Below are 25630 nucleotides of genomic sequence, written 5' to 3'. Positions count from 1 at the left end.
AGTACCAACTACCAGCTCTATGTGGACTACCTGGACTACTCATTTCAGGTCTAAGCAAGCAGAACACAAAACTACCTAAATGTTATAGATTTTCAAAAACACAGCTACACGTAATGACCATTATAGAGTTCAAATACCAACAATCAACAATCAGTTACAAAATGGAAGCCCAAAACAATAAAAATCATCCTATTTACCCTAATTAAGTGTTGAACATATTATACTGAAGCACTGAAGGTAACATCAATGCCTCACTTTGGCACTCGAGACATGACCCTTGGGCAGTGCTTCTTCGGATCTAAGGGGAGTGAGAAGAAAAGAAGCAATTCTCAAAAATCATAAATTTATAAATGAATTACATAAGGGAAACAATTATAAAATGAGGTAGCCTAACCTCTCTTCCGAAACCAAACCAAACTGAAAAGGGAAAAATATTGGAAGATAAAAGGAAAACAAACACTGGGAAAGCTAGGAATGAACCTAGTCAATCGACGTCGCCGCTATCGCTTGGTTGCATCTGGTCGCCGTTGACGCACGCCCTGGTGAGCTCACGCTATTCGAAGCTATTCAAATTATCGGGTTCTATAAAAGCACCCAAAAATATTTGTCACACATGAATATTTGAAAAATAATACTGCACTCAATCTACCATAGAGTAGCCAAAGTAGTCCCAGTAATTGAAACGACCGTTAAAATCCAAGCCACAGTCTTGGTTTGACACGGAGAGGAAGGGGCACCGTCGGCAAGCCAGCAGAGGCTGTAGAGCCAACGAGCAAGCTCACATGACGGAGCTAACTTATATACCCAGACCAACATATAGAGCTTAAAAACCTTGGCATTCTAGTCTAATGTTTTATCCCATTGAAAGTAGTGATCAGATAAGGCAGAAACGTCCGAGGCATGCTGCTTGGTCCAAAATCAGTGTGGAACATCTTCTCAGTACCTTTGCAAGCTTCTTGAGATGAACACTCCACTGGAACATTTTATGGAACATATCCTGATGCTCCCTAAAGTGCACCTATGTCAAGATCAATCTTAGTTCTAGCTATATGCTAATCTAACCCATGCCTCCTCTTTCTCGATGCCCAACTTGCGGATTGAATTATCAAAGGGTAGCCAAGATCAGCGAGATGGGCACAAGCTCTAGGGAACATAAGAAGCATCACGAAGAGAGGGAAGAAACGAACCCAGAGCAAAAAGGTGCACCTCCTTCCTAGTGTGCCAATCATGATGCATATGTTCCAAATACAAAGAATATTGAGCATCCCAAATCCTCATTTGCATACAAATTTCATAATAAACTTGTTTTAATATAAAAACAATACTAATATCTTTTCATAAATTTAATCAAGTTTGAAAATGTTTGACCGACCTGAAAATGTGGTGGCACTGATTTGCGGCGGGAGGAGTGTATAATGATACACGTCCATACATGACCATCATCTAGTAAGATAATGAACAACCTTGACATGAAGTCATTGTGGCGTTCATCAAGTTATTCAGCATATACAAAGACAAAGAGCCAGCAGGGAGGACTGGAGAGGGGCCTTCCAGATGTCTTTACCTTCAACACATTGATTGATGGCTACTGCGAGAGATTAAAGCTAGATAATGCACTTCAGCTTGTTGAAAGGATGTGGATGTATGGCATTGCTCCTGATGTTATCACATACAACTCAAATTTGAATGGGCTCTGCAAAGCTGGCAAAGCCAAGAAAGTCAATGATACATTCGAAGAGATGATACTTGAACTTAGTGATTCGTAGGGGATCAAACCAGCTATTGGAATGAGCCTTGAATGTTCATGATGAGAGCAAGCTGAGACTGAGCAATAAGGCAACAAAATTGAGGAAGGGAGCAAGTATGCTTGAGCTTGGGCTTTCTCATTTGCATATTTAAGGTGCTAATATATAGCACACACATGAATGAAAGTGAAAATTCCAAGCAACAATAAAACGTTGAGAGCAGCCCATCAGATGCACCAATGGACTGTCTTCTATGGACTGATATTCCACAGGACAAGCAGTGGCGATATCTTGACTTATAACACTACTCCTAGATAGTCTAACAGACAAAGTTTATGTTGTGTCAACCAGAATTCTTATTTTTCTAAGATGCATACATTACATAGACTCTGTACAATTAAAAGGGAGCCTGAACATCATTACACCAGTTAACCAGACATCCTACGAACCTTCTATTGGCTGAGAACAATAGCAATTTGCAAGAAATTTTAGTTGAGCAGAAGATTCAATCTAAAGGCCAGGTTGCTACAACCTGGTTTGGCTTGAGTGCTCAGTTCACAACTATCTTTGGCTAGCACATACAAGTCAAGGTGGAGCATGAGGGGAGCGGAGAAGGATAGCAGAGAAGAGGAGCATATCATACTTTGAGCTATACATCGAGGTGGTCGCTGTTTTGTAGCAACTCCATGCTCGGAGTCGACGACGTCGGGGTCAGCGGCGTGCTCCAACTAATCTTCACCCTCCTCCTCGCGCTCGTGATGAACTGAGCATCCTTGTCAGCGTGGGCGTCGACGTCGCCGCGGGCGCCGTGGCAGAGAAACCTGCTGTAGTATTCTCCCTTCTCGCTGCGAACCAAATCACCCTCTCTGCAGACCAAATCGCCTTGTCAGCATGAATAAAAGCACAAATCACGTGGAAAGATAAGCATCACATGTGATCTTTGAGTGAAACGACGACAAATGTGAACTTAAGGGATAAAATTTTAGCGATTTCCGGTGGGATTGTGGATGTATTGCATGCTAATCCAACAAGAGATGCACATGGTTTCCCAATAATAGCTCTAGCGATGTTATCAAATGAAAACATTTATGCCTCTGTTAGTTCCATTGAATGCCATGAAGGTTAGTTTATACCTGTGAAACAAATAATACATAGAACACATATTATGTAGGAGTTTAAATTTTTTGATTGAACTAAGCTTTTTTCCTATGATGCATAATAGCCTGTGTCAGTCAAACAATTTATTGTTGACGTTACTTGAAAATGTATTATGTTGTGCAACAACTTGGGGATTTATATGTTGTGCCTTCCATGACCATTTTTTGGACATCTCTTGCAGTATATGTACCACCAATGAGCATCATCTGGTATCTTTGTGATTATCACAGTGCATTCGTTCATTACCTTGATTCTGTATGGAAAGATGTCCACATATTAGAAGGCAATGTCTGTATATTCATTTAGTAGTGTCACTGTTGTACAAAATAAAGGTAGTTAAATTTTTGTATACTTACTGGAGTATCAAATGGGTTGAGTAGAAGTAGTTCCCTAAGCTGTTTATGTTCTCTTTTTGCTGGTTGAAATGGAACTGGTTCTTGGCTTGAACATGGTGGTAATTGTAATTTGATTTGTTCGGATAGCATCCTATAAGTTTAATAAAGGGGATGTTATTAGTAGCAACAAAGTAAGGTTCAAACAGAGTCTCATGTAAATTTTTGTTGTATATAAATTCAGAAAATAACCTCAAATCATAGCAACATTCAAAAGGAATCATGGAGTCAGCAGCATGGCGATTTGCCTGAACTTGTGCATGAAACTGAAAGAGGGACCGACAATAGTTACATGGAAAAATTCTTTCTAACCAGATATAAATTCCCATTTGGTGAAAAAAACCCTGTCAATTTTATGGAAGACAAAATCATAAACCAGATGTTTTACTTACACTCTGTTGAGAGATAAAGCATGTCTTCAACTAAAATTCTAGAAGATGATGTTTCCACAGAGACAGACACCATCTTGTATGGACATTGCAATGACGTGGAGCATTCTTTTTTAAGATCACAAAAGTTGCTATTGCACGGAACTGCTTTGCTTGTTGACGACATACCAAGGATGTAAAATGTGGCCTGAAACTCAAATGGTGAGATAAAAGATAAATTTCAAGGAACATACATGTAGGCAGTTCCAACATAAAAAATACTATCATACATCAATTTCCAGATTAGTAGTACATTATACACACTAAATTGAGAGAGATAATAGGGAAAAACTGCTATATAATTAGTAAACCGATAATGAATTCCCACTTGTACACATTAATGTATAGCCTTTCATAATTCACATAGCATGCTATAATGTCCCATTTACTCAATTCTCATTATGCACCAAACACATTAAACTCTGTGTTCTCTGTATGCATCCAAACACACTGAATGAAATGCAGCATAAACTCATTGAAATCAGTTATAGGCCTGAAAGAAAATCAATATATTATTTGTATCCAGCATTGCAATAATCATTCAGCCTAAACAAAATTATTGGTAGGAATGTGCTTCACCGATTCCTGCAGAAAGGAATGGCACGTGAGACCATCGAGATGTTCAGCTACAGGATTTTGCAGGTGTGGGTGGGGGATGGGATCGGGGTGAATTGTGCCTGTGTCGCTCAATCATCGTGAGGAAAATGTTGATCGACTTTTGCTCTGACTCCGTCCAGGGCACGACGGTCTTCTTGACGGGACAGACTCCTCGACGGAACCTCCACCCGCTGCTGAGCGCCTCCACACCAAGCCTCCTGCACAGTCCCAGGTTATTATGGGAGAACATCGCAGGTACACTGTGGGGGAGATAGAAGGAGCATGCGAGCTACGGTTGGTGCGGCGTACCACACGGCGACTACGACGATGGAGACAAAGGCGTGGTGCACAGCTGTGATGGCTAGGGAGAGCGAGGAACCTAGAATCCCAAACTCAACAATCCTCTACCGGAATCCCGCTCACCTAATCCACTGCAGCCGAGTAGACGACCGTCGCAGATGATGTTCACGGAGGGCCTCGATGAGTCGGCCATCTACTGGATCTAGCAGGGAACAGACTCCCTAGCCCCGGCGCCCGCACCGCCATGGTAGCAGGGACCAGATTCATGGTAGAACAGGTCAAAGGCAGAACAAGTCAATGACAGACTACTATTGCTTACTTAATAATTATAGTGTTATATATATGTGAACACATCGACCACAGACTCGCGCGAAGCGCAAGAAATTTACTAGTAATAATAGTAACCACATGACTACATTAGTACCAAAATAAACAAAGAAAACCAAAAAAACAAAAGAAGGTTTCCAGCTTCTGCAGTCCCAAGTTAAAAAGCTGAAGCTCCAACTGTACAGCCACCGCCTCCATCTCCATCGCGAGGCGGCCGGGTGCTACAAGAACACCGAATGCTGCGGGTTGACGACGATGTGGCACAGCGGGTTGGGGACCTCACCGCCGCCGACGTCAGTGACGGATCCAGAAATAGTTTAAAAGAGGGGCTACTAAGACAAGACTAAATAATTTATTTCAAACCTTGTGTTAGAACCATCTTTTGATGAGAAACATATCCATTATATCATTATAAACATAAGCATTAATTTTATTAACTAACCTAGCAAATAATTAATGAAACAAAATTAATTAAAATCTAAAAAAGCAACATACATTTACATGGAGTTGCTGGTCATAAGCCTACAATGACGTTGTTGGTTTATGCGTGGTGGTCTACTGGCTACTGTCTATCAGTCTTTGGTGGCGGCTACTAGTTGGTGCACTGTATAGGCTATTGAGCAACAGCTGTTGCTTGCTAGTAGTTGCTAGCGCTGCTAATTGCTGGCCTGCTAGCCGCTGCCTGCTGGCGTACGCTGCTGCAGCCTGGCGTAGTGCGGTAGGGCTGTAGCTGTAGGGGTAGCAGAGGGTGGCGTAGTGCACGTGCACTAGGTGCTGGAGGCGTAGATGATCAGTGGCAGCAGGTATGGATCGGCATACCTGTAAAACCAACGATTGTATGTATATCGTATATGTAAAAACTAAACCGTATATATAAAAACTAAAAAGAAAAAAAGAAAAAAATATAGTGCACTGAACAGTATGGCGTCATGATAGGAGGCCCATTAGGCGATTAAGATGTAGCCTGAGCGGCAACATAGTGCACTGGATGTTTCATTTTTCTAACTCGTAGTGCCATGTAGACTACAGTCCACCGCCGTTTCAATTTCCTAGTGGCCTAGACGTTTCGTTTTTTCTAATCTAATTTTGACCGGAGAGAACGGAGCCCTAACCATAGTGTTGTGTCGCAGTCTGCCGCCGCCCTGCTCTAAACCGGAGGATCACTTCTCATGTCTCATCTGCGGTATATATATTAGATTATCAGATATAATCACGGTCTCTCGGAGGTTCGTCATCTGGATCTATTGTCGTACTATATATGGTTTTACCGAATTATATATAACTTTTTTTGCATCGCATACCCTATGTTCAAATCCCAGGTCCGTCGCTGTAGATGATGAAACTAGAGTATAAAACGGGGCCAGGTTGATGGCTGCCACATCGAGGCTGTAGCCCGGGCAACCCCGGTGTGAATCCGTCACTGACCGGCGTGCTCCACGAACTCGGCTGGCGTGAGGAAGCTGACGTGGCAGACACACACGATCTGCACACCTCCTCCCCTTCCTGTACTTGTACAGGAACCCGTCTGTCCTGCGCCTGCCGGGGCCCTGCCTTGTACGACACCATTGACATGTCCTTCGCCATGGCGCTCCAGAGGTCGCTCGTGCTCGCCGTCAGCAATCAGCATCGTCAGCGACCGCAGCGTGCGGAGGCGCAGCGGCTGTGGCCGCGGCTCGTCGCAAAAGGAGCAAGAGCTCTCCTTTGGCTGGGAACAAGAGGTCGGCGCTATGGGCCTGTTTGGTTCAGATTTTTTCTGACCAGCTTCTCTGAAAATCTGGCTGTGAGGAGAATCTGGCTGTGGGGAGAATCTGAGTATCATTACGATTACATGTGGAGGAAGATAAAGTTGTTCATAGGGCTCAGGATCTAGAAAGTGACGGATTCCTACTAACGACTCAACCGATTATGTGTTTATGTTGATTTTGGATGGTTTTTGCTCTAACGAATTTTATAGAAGCTGGCTGAAAAGCTGAGTGTTTGGCAGTCCGCAGCAGCTTTTGGTGGCCAGAAGCTGCCAGAAGTCGAAACAAACAGGGCCTATGATTCATGGCGCCGTGTAAGTCTCTTGTTGCCAAACGTCTAAACGTGAATATTTTTGAAGTAAAGAACTAAAATAAAAAAATTCGGGTGAGCATCCAGGTCACCGAGCTCACCGACGACGGTGTATTCATCTGGTTCGCGTACAAACCACACGCTCTACAACGGCTGCCGTCTCGCACTCGCACGCCCTCGTTCGAGCGTTGATCGCTTGCCGTCGGCCTAGGCGGCAGCGCACCAATCGTGCTCCCGTACTCTGATCAGGCACTGACGGGCTCCTAGAGATCTAGAGCCTACCAACAATGCGCGATAGGATGCTGCACTCCTCGGCGGAGTCTGAAGGCGCTCGAGACACGGGCACGAGAGGAGCTGGTTCTCCGTCTAGGTCTTAAAAGACAAAAGCACTGCCAAAGAAAGTCTAGGTCTTATCTGACTCCCCGCTAACCCACCCAATCTAATACTATGCAACCCATTTCATTTGATTCATAAGATCTTGTTCAGTTATTCATATCCCATATAAATTAGAGGATGTTAAAAGGGATTAGAAGATATTTTAATTTTCTAGGGATTTAAACCCACTCAGTGCTTTTTTAGTTAGGAATAGACTGAAGAAAATTAAATCACTTTTTAGTCAAACTTGAACCTCCTCTCAATCCATGTGCAACCGAATATAAGACCTCAATCCTTTCTAATCCACATGAATTAAGATTAAAACGAATAGACCCTAAATCCTAAGATAGATATAAAATCATCTAAATCGGTGTAAATCAACCCATATTGATCTTATATTTTAAACTCCACTCTTCTAAATAGTATTATCTATAATACAAAATTAAAAATATTTTGCACGGTTATATACATAATCTATTGGACAGGGGCAGACCCACGTTGATCTCAGCGAGGACATGGGCCCCACTCATTTTTATGATTTTAGTGGAATTTTTATCTTATTTACAATATCTACAAATGTCTATTAGTTAATAGGTCTTTACTTAGACTCCACTCAGGTTTTAGGCAGGCTGGCTCTGAGAATTTGGCGGTCTGGTGCGGAGACAAAAATTAAGGCCCCATTAACCACAATTACAAGAAAATTATGAATAGCACCTCTCTGAGTTGCATTGAACTCAGAAATTTATGAATACAACAAATATATTTTTCTTTTTTTGCATTTTTTACTACGAGATGTATGCTTTCTAGTGGACGACACGTGGAATGTGATCACCAAAACACAACAACATATATTCAGAAACAAATGAGCATTTAATCAGTAAGAATTGGTTTGGGGCAAAAACTGATCAGCAGAAATAGAGTAGCAGACCTGAAGTTACGTACGCGTGACCTGAGCGAACAGCGGAGCCACGGACAGGGCCACGATCCCTCCTGTAGATCTATCACGCTGTTGGTGTTGAGCAATCGTTTGCAGCATCGACAACGTGAGCGGAGGCTTCCACCAGAAGCTGAGAAGGCAAGAGGGCAGCATGGTCAAGCGTCTACGAGAAGCTAAGTAGTCGAGTTTAAACCGGCCTGCATATTGCACGTTGTTGGTCTTCGGGCTTTGTCTTTAGACTTTAATCTACATGGACATTATATATATATATATATATATATATATATATATATATATATATATATATATATATATATATATATATATATATATATATATATATATATATATATATATAGATATAGTATTTAGAGCCCTGGGCTCTCTCTAACTATTGGAAGCCCTGACCAGCAACCGACCAGGTGCGCAGGCTTTTTGGCTCACTGTACCACCTACTTACGTCAATTATAACTACGTGTTATGCTCAATCGTGTTACGGTTTACACACTTTTTGGTATGCGCATATTGTACACCGCTTCCTGTACTATCATATAAAACCGACCGCGACGACTGCTTTTGCCCGAGAGGACTAGGGTTTCAGCGACGGCGGCTGCCGAGCCCCATTCCCCGATCTGAAGCACCTCAAACCACCGCTCTGCCCCAGATCCACCCAGCTACTGCCTCCTCGGCGCCCCTCGGCCAGCTAAAGGGACCTCCTCGGCGCGCTCCTTTGCCGCCACAGGCGCCGCCGCGCGCCTCCATGCCTCCGCCCCAGCGCCTGCCGCGGCTGGAGCAGGAGGCGTCGTGCCGTTCTCGATCCAGGCGCCCAACGAGAAGATCAAGATGTACTCGCCGGCCTTCTATGCCGCCTGCACCGCCGGAGGAATCGCCAGTTGCGGCCTCACCCACATGGCCGTCACACCGCTCGACCTCGTCAAATGCAACATGCAGGTGAGCGGGCAGCGGCCTAGATCTGTGTCCCCCGGTACTCCACGAGCTTTTTTTGGAAATCTCGTGCGGATCTGTGGTGTTTGGTTGGTTGGGAAGCCAGGAAGGTTAGCCGTGGGCTTGAGATCTCGATTTCGTCTCCGTGATCTGGATGTTGCAAATCTAGCCACATCCTGCGTGACTATGCGTGTAGATTTACTTCCTGTGTGCATCGGTAATTCGGTTTCCTTTCCACTTGTGAGATTCGTTGGTTCAAACTTGTGCTTGATGTTTTTTTTTTAAAAAAATAGTACTAGTTTGGTAGTTTGCTAGCTTAGTGGCTTTTGTGTGGATTGCTATAATGCAGGGCTTGTTCTGACTGCTTAAAGTAGGTTTGTGAATGCGTGGCTAGATCTGTGACTAAATTTTTGCTACCAATATAGTTCTGGAAATTAGTTGGAAAATATGATAATTGCATGTAGATTTGTAATTTGAAGTACTATTATACGATTTCAAGTTATTAAATTTAAACCTTCCTTTGTAATAGTGCATACATATGCTACACCCACCTCCGCCAGCATTTAGCATCATTGTATTATCATAAAACCATAATTTCCAGGTAGTATTTAGTTGTGCTAGTCTATTAGGTGAATGCTTTTAATCATTATACCATTTTCTGTTGAGCTTTACTAAGGAAAGTAGTGACTCGACTCGTGAATAGCTGAACAAGACTGATCTCAGTATGCTGGCGAAAAAATGGTGAATTAGAGTAATCAATCATATTATCTTCCATATTTGCATATAATTATACTTTTTGCAGGTGGTATTAATGGAGAAAGATCAGAAATAGCTGAAATTGAAGCAGCATCAACAAGTGAAGCTGCTCGGCTTAGAGCTGCTCTCCGGCGTGCTCCACCCGGCGCTGTTCGGCAACCTCACCAGTCTTTTGAACGGTAAGATTTGTTATTCTTTAGTTATACAATTTCTAGTAGAGACAACTTAAGTATTACAACTATGTGTTAGGGATTCAAGAAAAAGAATAAATTTTGTATTCAGCATATGTGCATAATAGGGCTTTGATTCTCAAGTCCTGCAATATTGGAAGTATGCATAACAGAGTTTATTAAAGAAAGAAATGTCCTCACTTGCTGGCAGTTTGTCCATTGTATTTTTGTAAATTAAGGTTATTAAAGAAAGAAATGTCCTCACTTCCTTCGAAAAATATAGTATCTCATGGGTTAATTTATGATATTAGCACTTGCTACGGCCTATAGGGTTTATATAGGTTCACAACTTCTTATTGTCCACTAGGCTTCTCCAGCTGCATTGTTTTGTAAGGGACATAAACTAGCTAATTGCTGTCACTTAATTACTCCTCCATTTTCCCTGTTGATTAAACTGGTATATAGGTTCATGGATTTACTTAGGCTTATTCTGACGTGTCTTTATGATTTATACAGGCTTACACAGATCTGTTTTGATAAGAGCCGAGCAGCGATTCTTCAATTTCGGACCACGACCTAGCTAAAGGCTAATGGTTCCAAATGTCTGAAGTACCGAAGATAGGGCTAGCTCCTTGTTTTTTGTCATGTCAAATAAATCGTGTATGATTGCAACAATATTGGCAAAATATCGTTGTGCTTTATATTTTGATATACTGTGAACAAAACAAGTGCCCTATGAGACCATCATGATTTATGCATTTTCAAACTAAATTTTACGACACTTCTTGTTGTATTTTATGCTTCCATTAAAAACAGTCTTACTGCGTTTTACGCCAAATTTATGACACTTTTTGATGTGTTTTACAGCAATCTCTTTGCGAAATGAGATTGTGCGCGTGTTTTATACTAAATTTCGTACTCATCTACGTTGTTTTAGCTCACGTTTTACGCTGAAATCATTCGAGCCAGAACCCGCGCACGGTCGGCTGCACGCGATTTTCACGCCGTAATTTTTGGCTCCGTTTGCTGTTACAAAACAGATATAGGATTTACGCTAAATTTCGTACTCATTTACGTTATTTTAGCTCACGTTTTACGCTGGAATCGGCCCGAGCCAGGACCCCGCTCACGATCGACTGCTTAATTTTAGGCCCCATTTGTTGTTACAAAACAGATATAGGATTTACGCTAAATTTCATACTCATTTACGCTGTTTTAGCCCACGGTTTACGCTGGAATCCGCCCGAGCCAGAACCAGAACCACATACTGCATGATTTATACTGTCAAGTACATGTCATTATGTAGTCGTAAACGCTGTCCACAGTGTCATATTCGTTCCACGTGATTCGGGCTTCAAAAGATTCCTTTATGTATGTTTTACGCATCTTTATTCATATATATATGCATTCGTATATTGCGTTACGCTTATCGTCCTAGAATCTTGGCTGTTGACTGCATGGCTGACGCAAGCACGCGGGTGCTGAGTCGACCGCGTCCTGACTGGGGCTTCCATTAGTAGGGGAAGCCCAGGGCTTCCATTACCTCTTCCATATATATATATATATATATATATATATATATATATATATATATATATATATATATATATATATATATATATATATATACCTGAGCGGACGCCTCCACTTAAATTTTAAGTTGAGATCGCCCTTACTGTTGGACACAGACTAAAGAGTCGTTCACGAACTGACGACCACGCATCGCACCGAGAGTCTAAGACAACCAAGTCACAAATAGAGGTGTAAATGGTTAGAATATTATTCGTTCGTATTTGAATTCGATTCGTCTAGAAGAGCTTAGATCCAATACGTATCCGAGTATGTGTACTTAGTATCTGATCCATATCCGATCTTTATCAGTATTCATATTCTCAAAGTTAAATAAGATATTGATATGCATTGAAATTTTATCCGATATAATTTAATAATATCTATATTCAATCTAAATTTAAAGAGAAAATAGGGAAAGCATATGGAACAAGTAATGCTCGTGTCCCATCCGATTACACCCTAGTCACGAGCGGTTCGCGGTCGGACGGGGTGCAAGTGTGCAACTTATGCACCAACAGGCAACTGGGCCCTTGCGTCCAAGCAGCAGGGAGGTCTAGCACCCCATTGGCCCATCGGCCCATTGGCCGTCTACTCATCCTGCCGCACTGCCCCATTGTGTCTGCGACTGCGAGTGCGCATCCTTCGTCCTTCCCCTTCCCAGCCGCCCTCTCCCCCCCTCTCCCGGTCGCCTCTAACGTCGCTGGTGACTCACGAAGACCTCCATCGACGGCGGTGAAACTGGGGCCGACTTCTGGAGGGTTTGACTTGTTGGATACAGCGCTGGCTCTTCCAATCGCCGGGTGCTCTCTGCCACTCTGTCTTGCGGAGCCCTCACCGCGGAAACCAGTTGGTGCGCGTGGCCATGGCGGTGGCGAAGGTCAAATCGGTCGCCCTCTCCGTCAGTCACAAGTGCCGGGTACTGCTCGCGAGCAATATCAGCGACCGTTTCGCACCTCACTTAGCTACTGCTGTTCTTTCTCTTACTTCCCTCGCCCCTGGTTTCGCAGAACATCTTGGCCGCCGGTTGGGAAGCCCACCTCAACACTGTCAAGGCTGACAACAAGGGAAGGTGCGTACGCTCGTATCTTATCATTTCATCTGTGTATTTGTGCGCATAAGGTCTCAACGGTAAGAGCTGTTTGTCCTGATTGTTTTTTTTTTTGTTGGGGGTGCTATACTGCTATTGGGCAGCAAGAATGAGATTTACACGTCGAGGGTGCACTACATGATCCATAAGGGCACGCCCTACTTGATTGTCCCCGAGAACGACATGCACAACATTGTAAAACTCTTAATTCTTCATTTACTTATGGTGTTCGGTAAATAGTAGTTGCTGTTCAAACTGCATTAAAATTTGTTGCTTGTGTGGAATCTTGTGTTTGATAGAACATTATAATCGATGAGCGGGGGTCTCTTGCAGTATTCAGTCCGATCCGTGGCCGAGTTGCGAGCTTATTGAAGCCATCGAAGGTCCTTCTCTATGAATTTCAACTTGATGCCTTTGAATTTGTTGCTCGTTTGCTTTTCTCGCATCGCTTGTACAAGCACTTTAGTCTTGTTGTTGAATACAGACACCTCCTCGTGTTGCTATGACTGGTGATGTTCTGCGCCTGAAAGACTCAAAGGTAAACTTGTTCTGCAGTCACCCTGCATGCATAAACATGCTCCATTGCTTACTATTGGTAGTAAGGTGATGCCGACTAATCTTTATGTACTGTGCTTAAGGTTCCAATTATTGCCGATAGCCTGAAGCAAACTATTCTGAAGGAACATGAAGCTGCTAGTAAAGCTAGTTATGGAGTGTCAGCAATACTGTCTTCGGCAGGTGCTACCTGCAGGTCCCGGAGTGAGGGCCTCCTTAGTCTACTCAGTGAGGAGAGCTCTTACAACATCTTAAAATTTGACATAGGGTCTGTAACATGGCTTGTTTATTTTTCTGATATTAGGTATCTTTCTTATTATTACTTTATTCAGCACAGCTGAATTTTCATCAATGTTATTCTTTCAGTTCCTGTGTCTACATAGACTTCAATGGGAGCAGCCATAATATTGAATTGGACAGCTTTGAAGCACCAAAAGCAGATCTGCTAAGTAAGCCTTTTTTATTCATACAAGCTCTTTGATCTCTGCTGCCCTGCATCTTCACCTTTATGCTTTTGATGACATCTATAAGCAGACCAAATGTTAAGCTAGATATATAACTCCAGGATGCTACTAGTCAGTTGCTTTCAACAATTAGGGCTAGTTTGGAACCCTAATTTCCCAAGGGATTTCTATTTTCCCAAGGGAAAATGAACTAATTTTCCTTGGGAAAATGAAAATCCCATGGGAAATTAGGGTTCCCAAACTAGCCCTTATTAGGGTGTTTGGTATGAGAAATGAGTTGGTCCATCATCTTTTCACTTCTCATTTTTTTGTTTGGTTTGTGGAATGGAATGAGTTGATCCATCACCACCGTTCCTCAGTTAGTTAGTACTAATACGAGGAATATGGTCATCCCACCAAGTTTAAGGAATAAATTTATGATGCACCACCTCATTTTGGATGGAGTGATTCCTCAAACCAAACATTCCCTATATGTTTGCACACCTATTTGCACTACAATGTTAATTTTCTAAATATGTATTCTCCTTTCTAGTGCCATTCTCTGCGAAGCTTGTGGATGGTATCAACCAAAATGACTCTAGGAGGAGGGCACTGGTGATGTTCTGTTTTGCGTATTTTAATGTGATAGCAAGAGTAAGTTATTCTTTTATAGCTGCATGCTGCACAAATTGCAATGTTGCATAGGATGCTGTTATTTCTTATGTGTGGGGCTTCTTTCTTGTCATCTGAATTATGACCTTTCTACTAATTCAGTACAATTAACTCTGATATCTATCTTTTCTTGAAGAGCGCTGTCATGCTTTCCATTGACCACCATGGTTTTGATGTCCTCGCCAAAGTGCCTCAAGGAGACATCCTTACTAATCCACAATACCACTGGAAGGAGTTCAGGTTCACATTCAAGGAACCTGCCAAGGATGCTGAGGACTTCTGCCGCATGCTGGTTGGGTTAGAGGAAGAGGGTTTGCAGACCGTGAAGAGCTGTAGCGGTTACGGTTGACAACCCACTTGCAAGGTTCACATTCAAGGAACCAGCCAAGGATGCTGAGGACTCTGCCGCATGCTGGTTCGATTAGAGGGATTTTGCAGCGCGTGAAGAGCTATAGCGGTCTAGGTGACAGCTCACTTGCCACAAAACCAGTGAGAAACTATATATCCGTTATTTTGGAACTTTGAAATATGGTTTTAGATTGCTATGTTTTATTCGAAGATCTATGGCTTCTCGAATTTAATAGAGTAGATGATGTTTGAACATGGAGCCGTAAACTATCAATATCTGTTTGAATGGTATTTATATAAATAATAAAACTGGTAACGGTGAAAACCCTGGACTGCAAACCAAAATTTATATATAGAGTTATTTTTATTACGGAATGCTTGATTGGTTTTTGTGTGCATCTTGTTATTGTAGCGTTGTTCTATGTGAAGTCAGTAATTGTTGCTCCAGTTGTTAAGCTTCAGGTTTTTTTTTTTCTGAAATCCTAGTTATTCATTGTATTGCATATAGGTTAATAAAGGGTTTTAGCCATCTAAAATAGCTTTCGAAGATATAATACCGCCAATACATGCAGGGCTAATCACTGTTTATATCCAGCGTACTAGCAAAAATGAACTTAAACATGAACTTGGGGCCCTGTGTATGGCCAAAAAAACTGCATAAAAATAATAATAAGATCCACTTTGTAATTGACGCAATTATTTAAGCAAAAAATACATATATCAGAATTTCCTCATTTAGTCGACTTCTTCGATCTTGGGTCCAGCACCGCTGCCACCAGCCGGCGAAGCATCCTGATCCATGCCACCGGCCATGTCAGGACCAGCGGCGCCCTGATACATCTTCGCGATGATGGGGTTGCAGATGCCCTCCAGCTCCTTCATCTTGTCCTCAAACTCATCAACCTCGGCGAGCTGGTTGTTGTCGAGCCAATTGATGGCCCCCTCGACGGCGTCATCGATCTTTTTCTTGTCGTCCTCCGGTAGCTTGGAGGCGATCTTGTCGTCTCTGATGGTGTTGCGCATATTGTAGGCGTAGTTCTCGAGCGTGTTCTTGGCGTTCACCTTCTTCTGGTGTTCCTCGTCCTCGGCCTTGTACTTCTCTGCCTCCTGCACCATCTTCTCGATCTCCTCCTTACTTAGCCGGCCCTTATCGTTGGTGATCGTGATCTTATTCTTCTGGCCGGTTGTCTTGTCCTCAGCTGACACGTTGAGGATGCCGTTCGCGTCCATGTCGAAACACACGGTGATCTGGGGGACGCCCCTGGGCGCCGGAGGGATGCCAGAGAGCTCGAACTTGCCGAGCAGATTGTTGTCTTTGGTCCTGGCCCTCTCACCTTCGTACACCTGGATGAGCACGCCGGGCTGGTTGTCGGAGTAAGTGGAGAAGACCTGCTCCTTCTTTGTCGGGATGGTGGTGTTCCTGGGGATGAGCACAGTCATGACGCCTCCGGCCGTCTCCAGGCCGAGCGAGAGCGGCGAGACGTCGAGCAGGAGCAGATCCTGAACCTTCTCGTTGCCCTCGCCAGTGAGGATGGCGGCCTGGACGGCCGCGCCGTACGCGACAGCCTCGTCTGGGTTGATGCTCTTGCACAGCTCCTTGCCGTTGAAGAAGTCCTGGAGCAGCTGCTGCACGCGGGGGATGCGAGTGGAGCCGCCCACGAGAACGACGTCGTGCACGCTGCTCTTGTCCATCTTGGCGTCGCGGAGGCACTTCTCCACGGGCTCCATGCACTTGCGGAAGAGGTCCATGTTGAGCTCCTCGAACCGGGCACGGGTGATGGTCGTGTAGAAGTCGATGCCCTCATAGAGCGAGTCGATCTCGATGGTGGTTTGGGCGGTGGAGGAGAGCGTCCTCTTAGCCCTCTCGCAGGCGGTCCTCAGCCGCCGGAGCGCCCTGGGGTTGCCAGTGATGTCCTTCTTGTTCTTCCTCTTGAACTCCTGGACGAAGTGGTTCACGAGCCGGTTGTCGAAGTCCTCGCCTCCCAGGTGGGTATCGCCGGCGGTGGCCTTGACCTCAAAGATGCCCTCCTCGATGGTGAGGAGCGAGACGTCAAAGGTACCGCCGCCGAGGTCGAAGATGAGGACGTTCTTCTCGCCGTCGCTGCTCGACTTCTTGTCGAGCCCGTATGCGATGGCCGCGGCGGTGGGCTCGTTGATGATGCGCATGACGTTGAGGCCGGAGATGACGCCGGCGTCCTTGGTGGCCTGGCGCTGGGAGTCGTTGAAGTAGGCCGGGACGGTGACGACAGCGTTCTTGATGGTGGTGCCGAGGTAAGCCTCGGCCGTCTCCTTCATCTTGTTCAGGATCATGGAGCTGATCTCCTCGGCCGAGAACTGTTTCTCCTCGCCCCTGAACTGCACCCCGATCATGGGCTTGTCGCCGGAGCCCGGGATCACCTTGAAAGGCCATAGCTTGGCGTCACTCTGCACCGACGCGTCAGAGAAGCGCCGGCCGATGAGCCGCTTCGCGTCTGCAAATGCGCGCAAACGGATCAACAAACCACACAGCGTATTAGTCCCACACCCACACCCAAACCCCGTGTATTAATGGATCGAACAAACAGATAAACAGCGCACGTAACAAAAGATTGGTGATGATCGGCTTACCGAAGACGGTGTTGATGGGGTTCATGGCGACCTGGTTCTTGGCGGCGTCGCCGACGAGCCTCTCCGAATCGGTGAACGCGACATAAGACGGCGTTGTACGGTTGCCCTGGTCGTTGGCGATGATCTCGACTCGGTCATGCTGCCACACCCCGACGCACGAGTAGGTCGTACCGAGGTCGATGCCGATCGCCGGCCCGTCTCCTTTTCCGGCCATGGAGACGCTCTCGTCGAGAGTATCGTGAAGAAGGGGGAAAATACCTCCTGGACTCGCAGAGTATGCACGCGTACGTGGAGGAAATGAGGAATTAAGGAAGAACGAGGAATGGGTGGACGAGGAGGAAGGAGACGATGTGGGACTGGATTTAAAGGTTTGTGTGGCCGGGAGGGGTTCTAGAATGTTCCGGCACGTCACGGCCGTCGACACGGGCACGTCGTGGGGAACTTGGATCCATTCGTGAGGGTGGGGATTCTAGAGTGTACAGGAAGGTTCTCGAAATGGAGACTTTCCCTCCCGCGTCGCCGGTGACTGGTGGTTCATGCGTTGCTTCGGCGTGTTGCCGTGTTGGGTTCGATCCCATTTCGGAGGCCGCCGAGTTTGACCGGAACAGAGCAGCTACGAATTCCTTCGAAATTCGGAAGCCCAGTAGGAGGCTTCTTGCTCAAGTTGGGTCCGTTTGTGTAACCCAGTCCCAATCATGTGCCATGGCCCATGGTATAGTGGCATGTACTAACATTTTAAAAAAACCCGAAAATATATTGTTCCAGAATAAATTTTTTTAAAGTGAAGGTACTGTAGGAAGGTCCTACAGTAATTTTATTAACTCAAAAAAAACCAAAGTCATGAGAAGAAAAGGAAAATTACAAAGAAAGGGAAGAAAAAGCAGGGGAAGAGTTACAGCCCTAAATGATGTAACCAAATGGAAATTTCCTCCTTAAGATTAGGCTTGACTCGATGACACAACAGGAAAATTTCGTTCCTGAACATAGCCTTGCACTCAATAACTGAGGGAGGGATCTCGTTGAAAATCCAATTGTTTCTGCTCCTCCAGATGCACCACGTCATAATGATAATAGTTTCTAACCTCCAAGAGACTTGTAATCTCCTTCTAATCCTCATTAAGGTATGCAGGAGATCCGTTGTACGTGGCGGGAGGAAGCCCAAAAGTAACCAACATCTCCGAGCAAAGTTACATCTGAAGAAGAGATGAATAACCGTCTCTTCAATCTGAAGAATGCAATTATCGCAGGTGAAAGAGTCCAAAGGCATTGAACGTCGCTTGAGGAAGGAGCGAGTATTCAATCTATTTTTGAGCAATAACCAAAAAAACACCTTGTGTTTAGGTTGGCATTTAGATTTCCATAACCAAGAGAAGAGGGGGTGCGACTGATGGGTGCCAACCAAGTGAGAATAAACCTTCTGAGATGAAAACAGATTGGAAGAGGCACTGCAGGGCCAAATATCATTGTGATCATGCAACTGAAGATTAGCTAGAATGTCCTGAAGTGAAAGTAGTTGCCCGAACGCTTCAGCAGAAAGGGGAGTGTGGAACAATTCATTCGGAGAAGCCATCCGAGCTTGATTAATGTTGATCTCTCTGACAGAGGCAAAAGACTAAAGCTCCGGGAATCTTTTAGATGTGTGCAGACCATTCCAACGATCATGCCAAAGGAGAGTAGTTTTTCCATTTCCAATCTCCACTCGGGCTATTTCCTTAAATACATCTTGGATTTTGAGAATATCTTTCCACCAGAACGAACCAACCGGTTTAACTGAAGGCAAAGAATTGCTATAATGAGTGGCCCAGATAATGTTAACCCACGGGATGTTGACTCTATTAAAGAATTTATGGAGGCATTTCATAAGGAGCGCTTTATTTTGCAACTCAAGATTGATGACTCCAAGTACCCCTGGGTTTTTGGTTTGCAGACTGACTTCCAAGCAACTTGAGAAGGTTTTTTTTGCATTTATGTCTGTCCCTCTCCAAAGACAGTGCCGTCGAAGTTTGTTAATCTGTTTAATCACAGTTTTGGGGAGCTTCAGGGTGCACATGTAGTAAGTTGGAAGAGAAGAAAAATACCGTGTTGACCATTTGTAATCTACCAGCCTGAGATAAAAATATAGAAGTTGAAGCGAGTCTTCTTTCAATCTTCTGAATGAGAGGAAGGAATGCTTCCAATTTGGGTTTTTAAGCCCCAAAGGAAGCCCAAGATACGTGAAAGGCAAAGACCCAACCTTGCAGTGGAACGTATTAGCTAAAACTGTCATTTTCTGCTCTGAAACATTGATGGGATAAATATTAGATTTGTGATAATTCACATGGAGTCCTGTCGAGTCTGCAAATGAATTAAGCATCGCTTTAAGGAAGAAGAGTTGTCTAGGGCACGCTTCCAAAATCAGAATTGTATCATCTGCATACTGGATAACCGGAAAGTCAGATCCATAGGAAAGCGGGATTGGTAGCTTGAGGATGCCACAATCTTTGGCCTTGTTAATGATTGACTGAAGCAGATCTGCTGCTAGAACAAAGAGAAGGGGGGACAAGGGATCCCCCTGACGGACCCCACACCTGCAATGAAAACGTTTTCCCGGGACACCATTTAAAAGAACTTGCGAAGTGCTAGAGCCAAGAATCAAAGAGATCCAGTGTATCCATTTGTCCCCAAAACCCTTATGTCTCAAAATATCAATGATAGCTGCATGCTCTAATTTGTCAAAAGCTTTTTCAAAGTCCAATTTTAAGATGACCATTTCTTTACCCGACTTGTGACAGATAGAGATGTATTCAAAGGCCCATGCTAGACAGTCCTGAATTGTCCTTGCCTTGAGGAAGCCGTATTGATTCTGGTGGACTAATTTAGTAATAACTAGCTGCAGTCGATTAGCGAGAAGTTTAGTCAGGATTTTCATACTTGTGTTGAGGAGAGATATCTATCTATAATCGCCCATCGAGGCAGGAGAGCTGTGCTTAGGGATGAGAGTCACATAAGATCCATTAATACTTTCCATGCAGATTGATCCATCGTAAAACTTATCACAAAGCTCATAAAAGTCTGAAGCAATCACCGGCCAACATTTACGCACAAAATCCGTGTTAAAACATCAGGGCCTGGCGACTTGTTAGCAAGTAAGTTCCTGATGATCTGGTCTATCTCACTGCGGGAGAAGGGCATCTCCAATGTTGACAGGTTGATAACAGGCTGAACCAACTCAGACAAGTTGAAAACCATAGATGTTGGTTGAGAAGTCCCCAATCTATCTTTGAAGGCTTGGAAAAGCATCTCTTCTTTGTCCACATGGGAGGAAACAACCATACCATTATCGCAAGTTAGAGACAAAATACTGTTGTGGCGGTGCTTAGAAGTGGCATTTGCATGAAATTTTTTTGTACCAGCATCCCCCAATGTAGCCCATTTGATTTGGCCTCTCTGTTTCCAGTAGACACGCTGATTGGAAAGGAGAACCTGTAGGTAATGAACTAGAACATCCTTAAAATTCCATTCTTGAATCGTTAAGTCTCTGCTTTCCTCAATAAAATCCATAAGCTGAATGATCAATTCCACCTTATCAATCAACTTAGCTAGATTGGGTAGGGATTTATACCACCCATGGATCACCTTTCTTGCACTTCTAAATTTAGCCATAAGCCGTTTCGCAAGATTAGGCTGAAACAAAGCATGAGACCAAGAGCCTTGGAATATGGAATGAAAGTCTTCGAGCTGAAGCCAATAATTTTCAAATCTGAAAATGGGCGGTTTAGGGATGTTAGTTTGGATATTGACTACCCAGGGAACGTGATCAGAGGCACCACTAGCCAAGGTAAGGGCAGAAGTGGCGGGGAAGTTGGAAGACCAGGCTGGCGAGACAAAGCACCAGTCCAGCTTTTCAAGCAAAGGTTGTCGTTGCATGTTTGACCAAGTGAAAGTTTGCCCATTGAGAGGAATCTCTTATAAACCCAGCTGACTAATTGTCGAATTAAAATTGAGCATTCTAATAGGGTCACCACCCAGCTTGTTGCGGTTCTCGGGATATGTAATCATATTGAAATCACCAAGAAAAATCCAGAGCTTGTCTTCATCAATTTCAAGGTTATAAAACCAGGCAAGAAAGGCCTCTCTTCCATGAGGAGAACAAGGGGCATAGATGTTGGAAAGCCACCAAACTTGACCAGTTAGATTAGATCGAAAACGAATTGTGTGCCCGAACAAATTCTGGTCAACTACCTCAGCCTCAAAGAGGGAGCCTTTCCAAATTGTGATGAAACCTCTAGAAGCTCCAATAGAAGGGCCGTGAGCAAATTTATCTAAGTTTTGGTTGCAGAAAAGACGAATATATGAGTCATCGAAGGATTCCTTTTTTGTTTCCTGAATACAAACAATGTCACAGTTGGACTCCAAAATATTATTCCGCAATGAATTCCACTTGGTGTCAGAGTTGATGCCTCTGATGTTGTGAGACAAGATTTTCAGTGACCGATGCAAAATCTGAGAATGATTATCCATTGAAGACCATAATTATTTCACTTAAGGGCTCGAGTACGCCTAGCATACATCGACAGGAACCCAAGCAAAAAATATGAAGGAGGCATATCAATTCAGAAAATCCAAAGAGAATGAGGCTTTGCGAGCAAACATTCCCCCGAAATTCAGACATGAAAAAACCCAGAAAGGCCAAAATAAACCACATACTTTCCTTATAACATGAAAGTTCAAACCATTCACCCAAAAGACATAATCTTGTGCCATGTTTGAGGAGGCCGACAAAGAGGGCACGACAGGCCCAATACCAGAAAGAAAAGTTTTGTTGTGATACATAAGCAGACCAAAAGATGTCGAGAACTGAGGCACAACGGATACTAGTTGCGACGAGGGAGGAGGCGAAGCCTTACAGCCCAGCTGAGGGGCGAGATCCCACGTCATCATCCTCTTCTAAAACCTCCCTCTGATCTTCAGACGAAGCACTCAGCTCGTCCCTGGAACTAGACGAAGAACGAGGCCTCTGGATGGCAGCGTTGGAAGATCTGGAGCTGTTTAATGCATCAAGGCTCAACTTGGAGGGGTCAACATTGCAGAACTCAGTGCCCAACTTTTTAAGAGTCTTGTGGGAGAAAGAGGGTGGTGATGACCTAGCACAACACGAACAATTATTCTTTATTCGAGGCTTAAAGCCTTTGGCCTTTTCTCTGAGCCTGACACTCCTTCTTACTTCAGTGTCAACCAAGATTGTACGCTTCTTTCTGTTAACTGCTTAAGTAGGCACAGGGGACTGGGCATCCTCTTGCAATTCCTGACTAGGAGGGAGCAAACATTTGGAGGGAATCTTGATAGGTACAGTTTCCATGTTGGGTTCAATGAAATCAGAAAGGGCACCCGACAACAGAATTTTTTTGGTCCACTCAAAAGAGTCCGGCCTCAGAAGCAGGCCCATAAAGAAAGCTGCCCACAGTTTTGGCACAGGGATAAGGTCTGAGTTGGGGGGACATAGCTCAGCCCAAGAAGAGAAACGTTTTCTGGCCATGAAATCTTCATAGGCAGGATTATGGGTGGGCTGTTCCAGGTGAAGCATGCAGCCCACATTGATGTTTTCTTCTACATTCAGATTCATATATTCCTTGCCCTGTTCGTTGTTTCCCTCCAAAATCGGACCCGCTGGGGGGAAGGCTAGTAAAGCAAGCACAACGACTTCATGATCTTGGGCTTCCTCCTGAGGGAAGTGGACCTCTTGCGGGATAATGATGTCGTTGAAAAGACCCACTGATTCATCAGAAGGCAGGTCCTCAAGACCAGAAACCTGATAACTAAATTGCTCTCCTCATTGTTGACAATTGGCACTGGTGCAGGGGGTTGCGCTTGTTGGACCTGCTGAACCGGCCAGGGATCCCAACCATCATCAGCAATGTTGTCATTGTCGGCATCTTCTTCAATTTCACCAATGGGAGGGATGTTGAGATCAAATTGGAAATTAGGCACAGGCTGCTCCATTCCAAAGAATTCTACCGGAAGTTGATGACCATTATGGGGATATGGGGGCACAGGCTCGTCATCCTGAGGCTAGGCACCAATCATAAATTGTTGAACTATGTGTGAATCATCTAGGCCCCTTTGGTAATGTTTTGGTAATTAATGACAACTGTTTGTGGACTAACGATTCTTGGAGAAATAAGAATGCAGGGTTGGACCACATAGAACAGGAAATGTTGAAGAATCATACGCATTGGTTGTGGATCAGATGAAGGGAAAGGTATTATATAGGTTTCATTTTTGCCGGTCTTAAGGAGTTTAGAGAAGATACCTGACCGGATTAGTAGGCTAGATAGCCGTACTATTAAGAGGGGTCAATGACTTAGATCTGTGTAAAACTTAGTGCCTCATAGAGCATCAAGTAGTTGCATTTGCATGAGGACTAACATCGCTTCACATTTCGTGAGTCAAAAGTTCTTTCAAAAGCATGTTTGAAAAATTGCGAAGTCATGGACGCGCGGACTGTCCGGGCCTTAGGGGCGGACCGTCCGCGATCCACCAGAGGGGTCCGAAGTCTGACCATTTGTGTGCCTCATAGAGCATCAAGTAGTTGCATTTGCATGAGGACTAACATCGCTTCACATTTCGTGAGTCAAAAGTTCTTTCAAAAGCATGTTTGAAAAATTGCGAAGTCATGGACGCGCGGACTGTCCGGGCCTTAGGGGCGGACCGTCCGCGATCCACCAGAGGGGTCCGAAGTCTGACCATTTGTATTGACACTGTGTTCTATTGCACTGCGGACCGTCCGGGCCTTAGGGCCGGACCGTCCGCAGTCATGACCAGAGGAGGGTGGCTTCGGGCCAGTCCCTGAATTATAGGCGGACGGTCCGGCTGTGAGGGGCGGACGGTCCGCAAGTGTCAAACTCGTTTTTGGACAGGGACTGTGTGTTTTTATAGATTTGTACTACGGACTGTCCGGGGGACCAGTCCGGACAGTACTGTCTCAGGTCGCGGACCGTCTGGGATTTATAGCCGGACGGTCCGCGTGTGTTAACTTCTTTTGATCCGAGGCTCGGGTGTTTCATTCTGCCAGGTCGCGGACGGTCCGGCCTTGAAGGGCAGACTGTCCGGACCCACCTTTTGAGTCAGCTCTGACATGTTTCAAACGGTCATTATAGCCGTTATATGTACGGCGGACCGTCCGGCCCTAGGGCGCGGACGGTCCGCGTGTGCGCAGAACTGCCCCCTCTTGCACATAACGGTTGGTTTTAGATGGGGGACTATAAATAGAAGGGTAGCTCGTGTGAGAGAGCTCTCTTGGCCATTCCTTGCACACATTGAGCTCATTTGTGATCCTCCAACTCACTCTCTCACACTCTTTGCTTGAGATTGCATTCTAGTGAGAGATTGAGGGTTCCTAGTGCATTTGCATCATTTGGTGATTCTTGAGGCACTAGGTGGTACACCGAGCAAGCGTCGTTGGCTTGTTACTCTTGGAGGTTGCCGCCTCCTAGACGGCTCGGGTGATTGTCTCCGTCGAGCTCTCCAAGAAGATTGTGGAGAAGCCGCGGTGTGGATTGTGAGGGGTTCGCGCCTACCTCGCCGGAGCGGCAAAGGTGACATTAGTGGAATCGAGGTATTGAGTGATTTCTTGTCCACTTGGCCCAAAGATCAAGTCGTGTCTTGATAGAGGAGCAAGTGAGAGCTTGAAGTCCACCTCAACGTGGATTAGGGGTGATCGGCAAATCACCGATACCACGGGATAAATTTCGGTGTCCATTCCTTCTAGCATTACTTATTGCCTTGCAACTGATTAGTGATTTGCTTATTGTTCTTCAAGTATTCAATCTCCGTAGTTGTTTTTCATACATTGTTTACTTATTGACACTAGATAATTTATTCCTCTTGTTGTATTGATTAAATTTATTTAGTATTGTTGATTTTAGTCAAAACCGTCTATTCACCCCCCCTCTAGCCGGTGTCCTAGATCCTACAAGTGGTATCAAAGCCGAGGACTCCATTGTTTGTGGATCTAATCATCCCGGAGTGGGACAAAATGGCTAGTAACAACAATGTGCACTTTGGGAAGCCACCGCACTTTGATGGAAACAATTATGATTATTGGAAAATAAGAATGTCAATGCATCTTAGAGCAATGGGTGGAAAAATTTGGCCAATTGTTAGGGATGGATTTGTTGTATTGAAG

At 44.6% G+C, this 25630-nt stretch overlaps 2 protein-coding genes across 2 annotated transcripts; one reads left to right on the top strand and one right to left on the bottom strand.

The window, feature by feature from the left end:
- Window positions 1–12406: 12406 nt before the first annotated feature.
- On the top strand, window positions 12407–15180 carry LOC100274229 (uncharacterized). Its single transcript, NM_001148600.1, is given in 9 exon segments — window positions 12407–12670; window positions 12762–12823; window positions 12946–13036; window positions 13141–13224; window positions 13326–13379; window positions 13480–13664; window positions 13763–13845; window positions 14393–14493; window positions 14648–15180. Coding segments are annotated over 9 exon segments (927 nt in total). The 5' UTR covers window positions 12407–12616; the 3' UTR covers window positions 14861–15180.
- Window positions 15181–15485: 305 nt separating this feature from the next.
- Window positions 15486–17798, bottom strand: LOC100281806 (Heat shock cognate 70 kDa protein 2). Its single transcript, NM_001154726.2, has 2 exons — window positions 17467–17798; window positions 15486–17330 (listed from the first exon to the last, which is right to left on the bottom strand). The coding sequence occupies exons 1-2, from the start codon at window positions 17678–17680 to the stop codon at window positions 15595–15597; spliced, it is 1950 nt and encodes a 649-aa protein (NP_001148198.1). The 5' UTR covers window positions 17681–17798; the 3' UTR covers window positions 15486–15594.
- Window positions 17799–25630: the final 7832 nt, after the last annotated feature.

Source organism: Zea mays, chromosome 1, assembly GCF_902167145.1.
Source record: "Zea mays cultivar B73 chromosome 1, Zm-B73-REFERENCE-NAM-5.0, whole genome shotgun sequence".
Lineage (NCBI taxonomy): Eukaryota > Viridiplantae > Streptophyta > Magnoliopsida > Poales > Poaceae > Zea > Zea mays.
This window is presented reverse-complemented; position numbering and strand designations above follow the sequence as displayed.

Bases quoted from the DNA above. Each gene is read 5' to 3' on its own strand.
- LOC100281806 (NM_001154726.2), bottom strand. From the start codon at position 17,680: ATGGCCGGAAAAGGAGACGGGCCGGCGATCGGCATCGACCTCGGTACG. The intron at 17,331-17,466 runs GTAAGCCGATCA...GCGCATTTGCAG, and splicing joins CCCCATCAACACCGTCTTCG to ACGCGAAGCGGCTCATCGGC.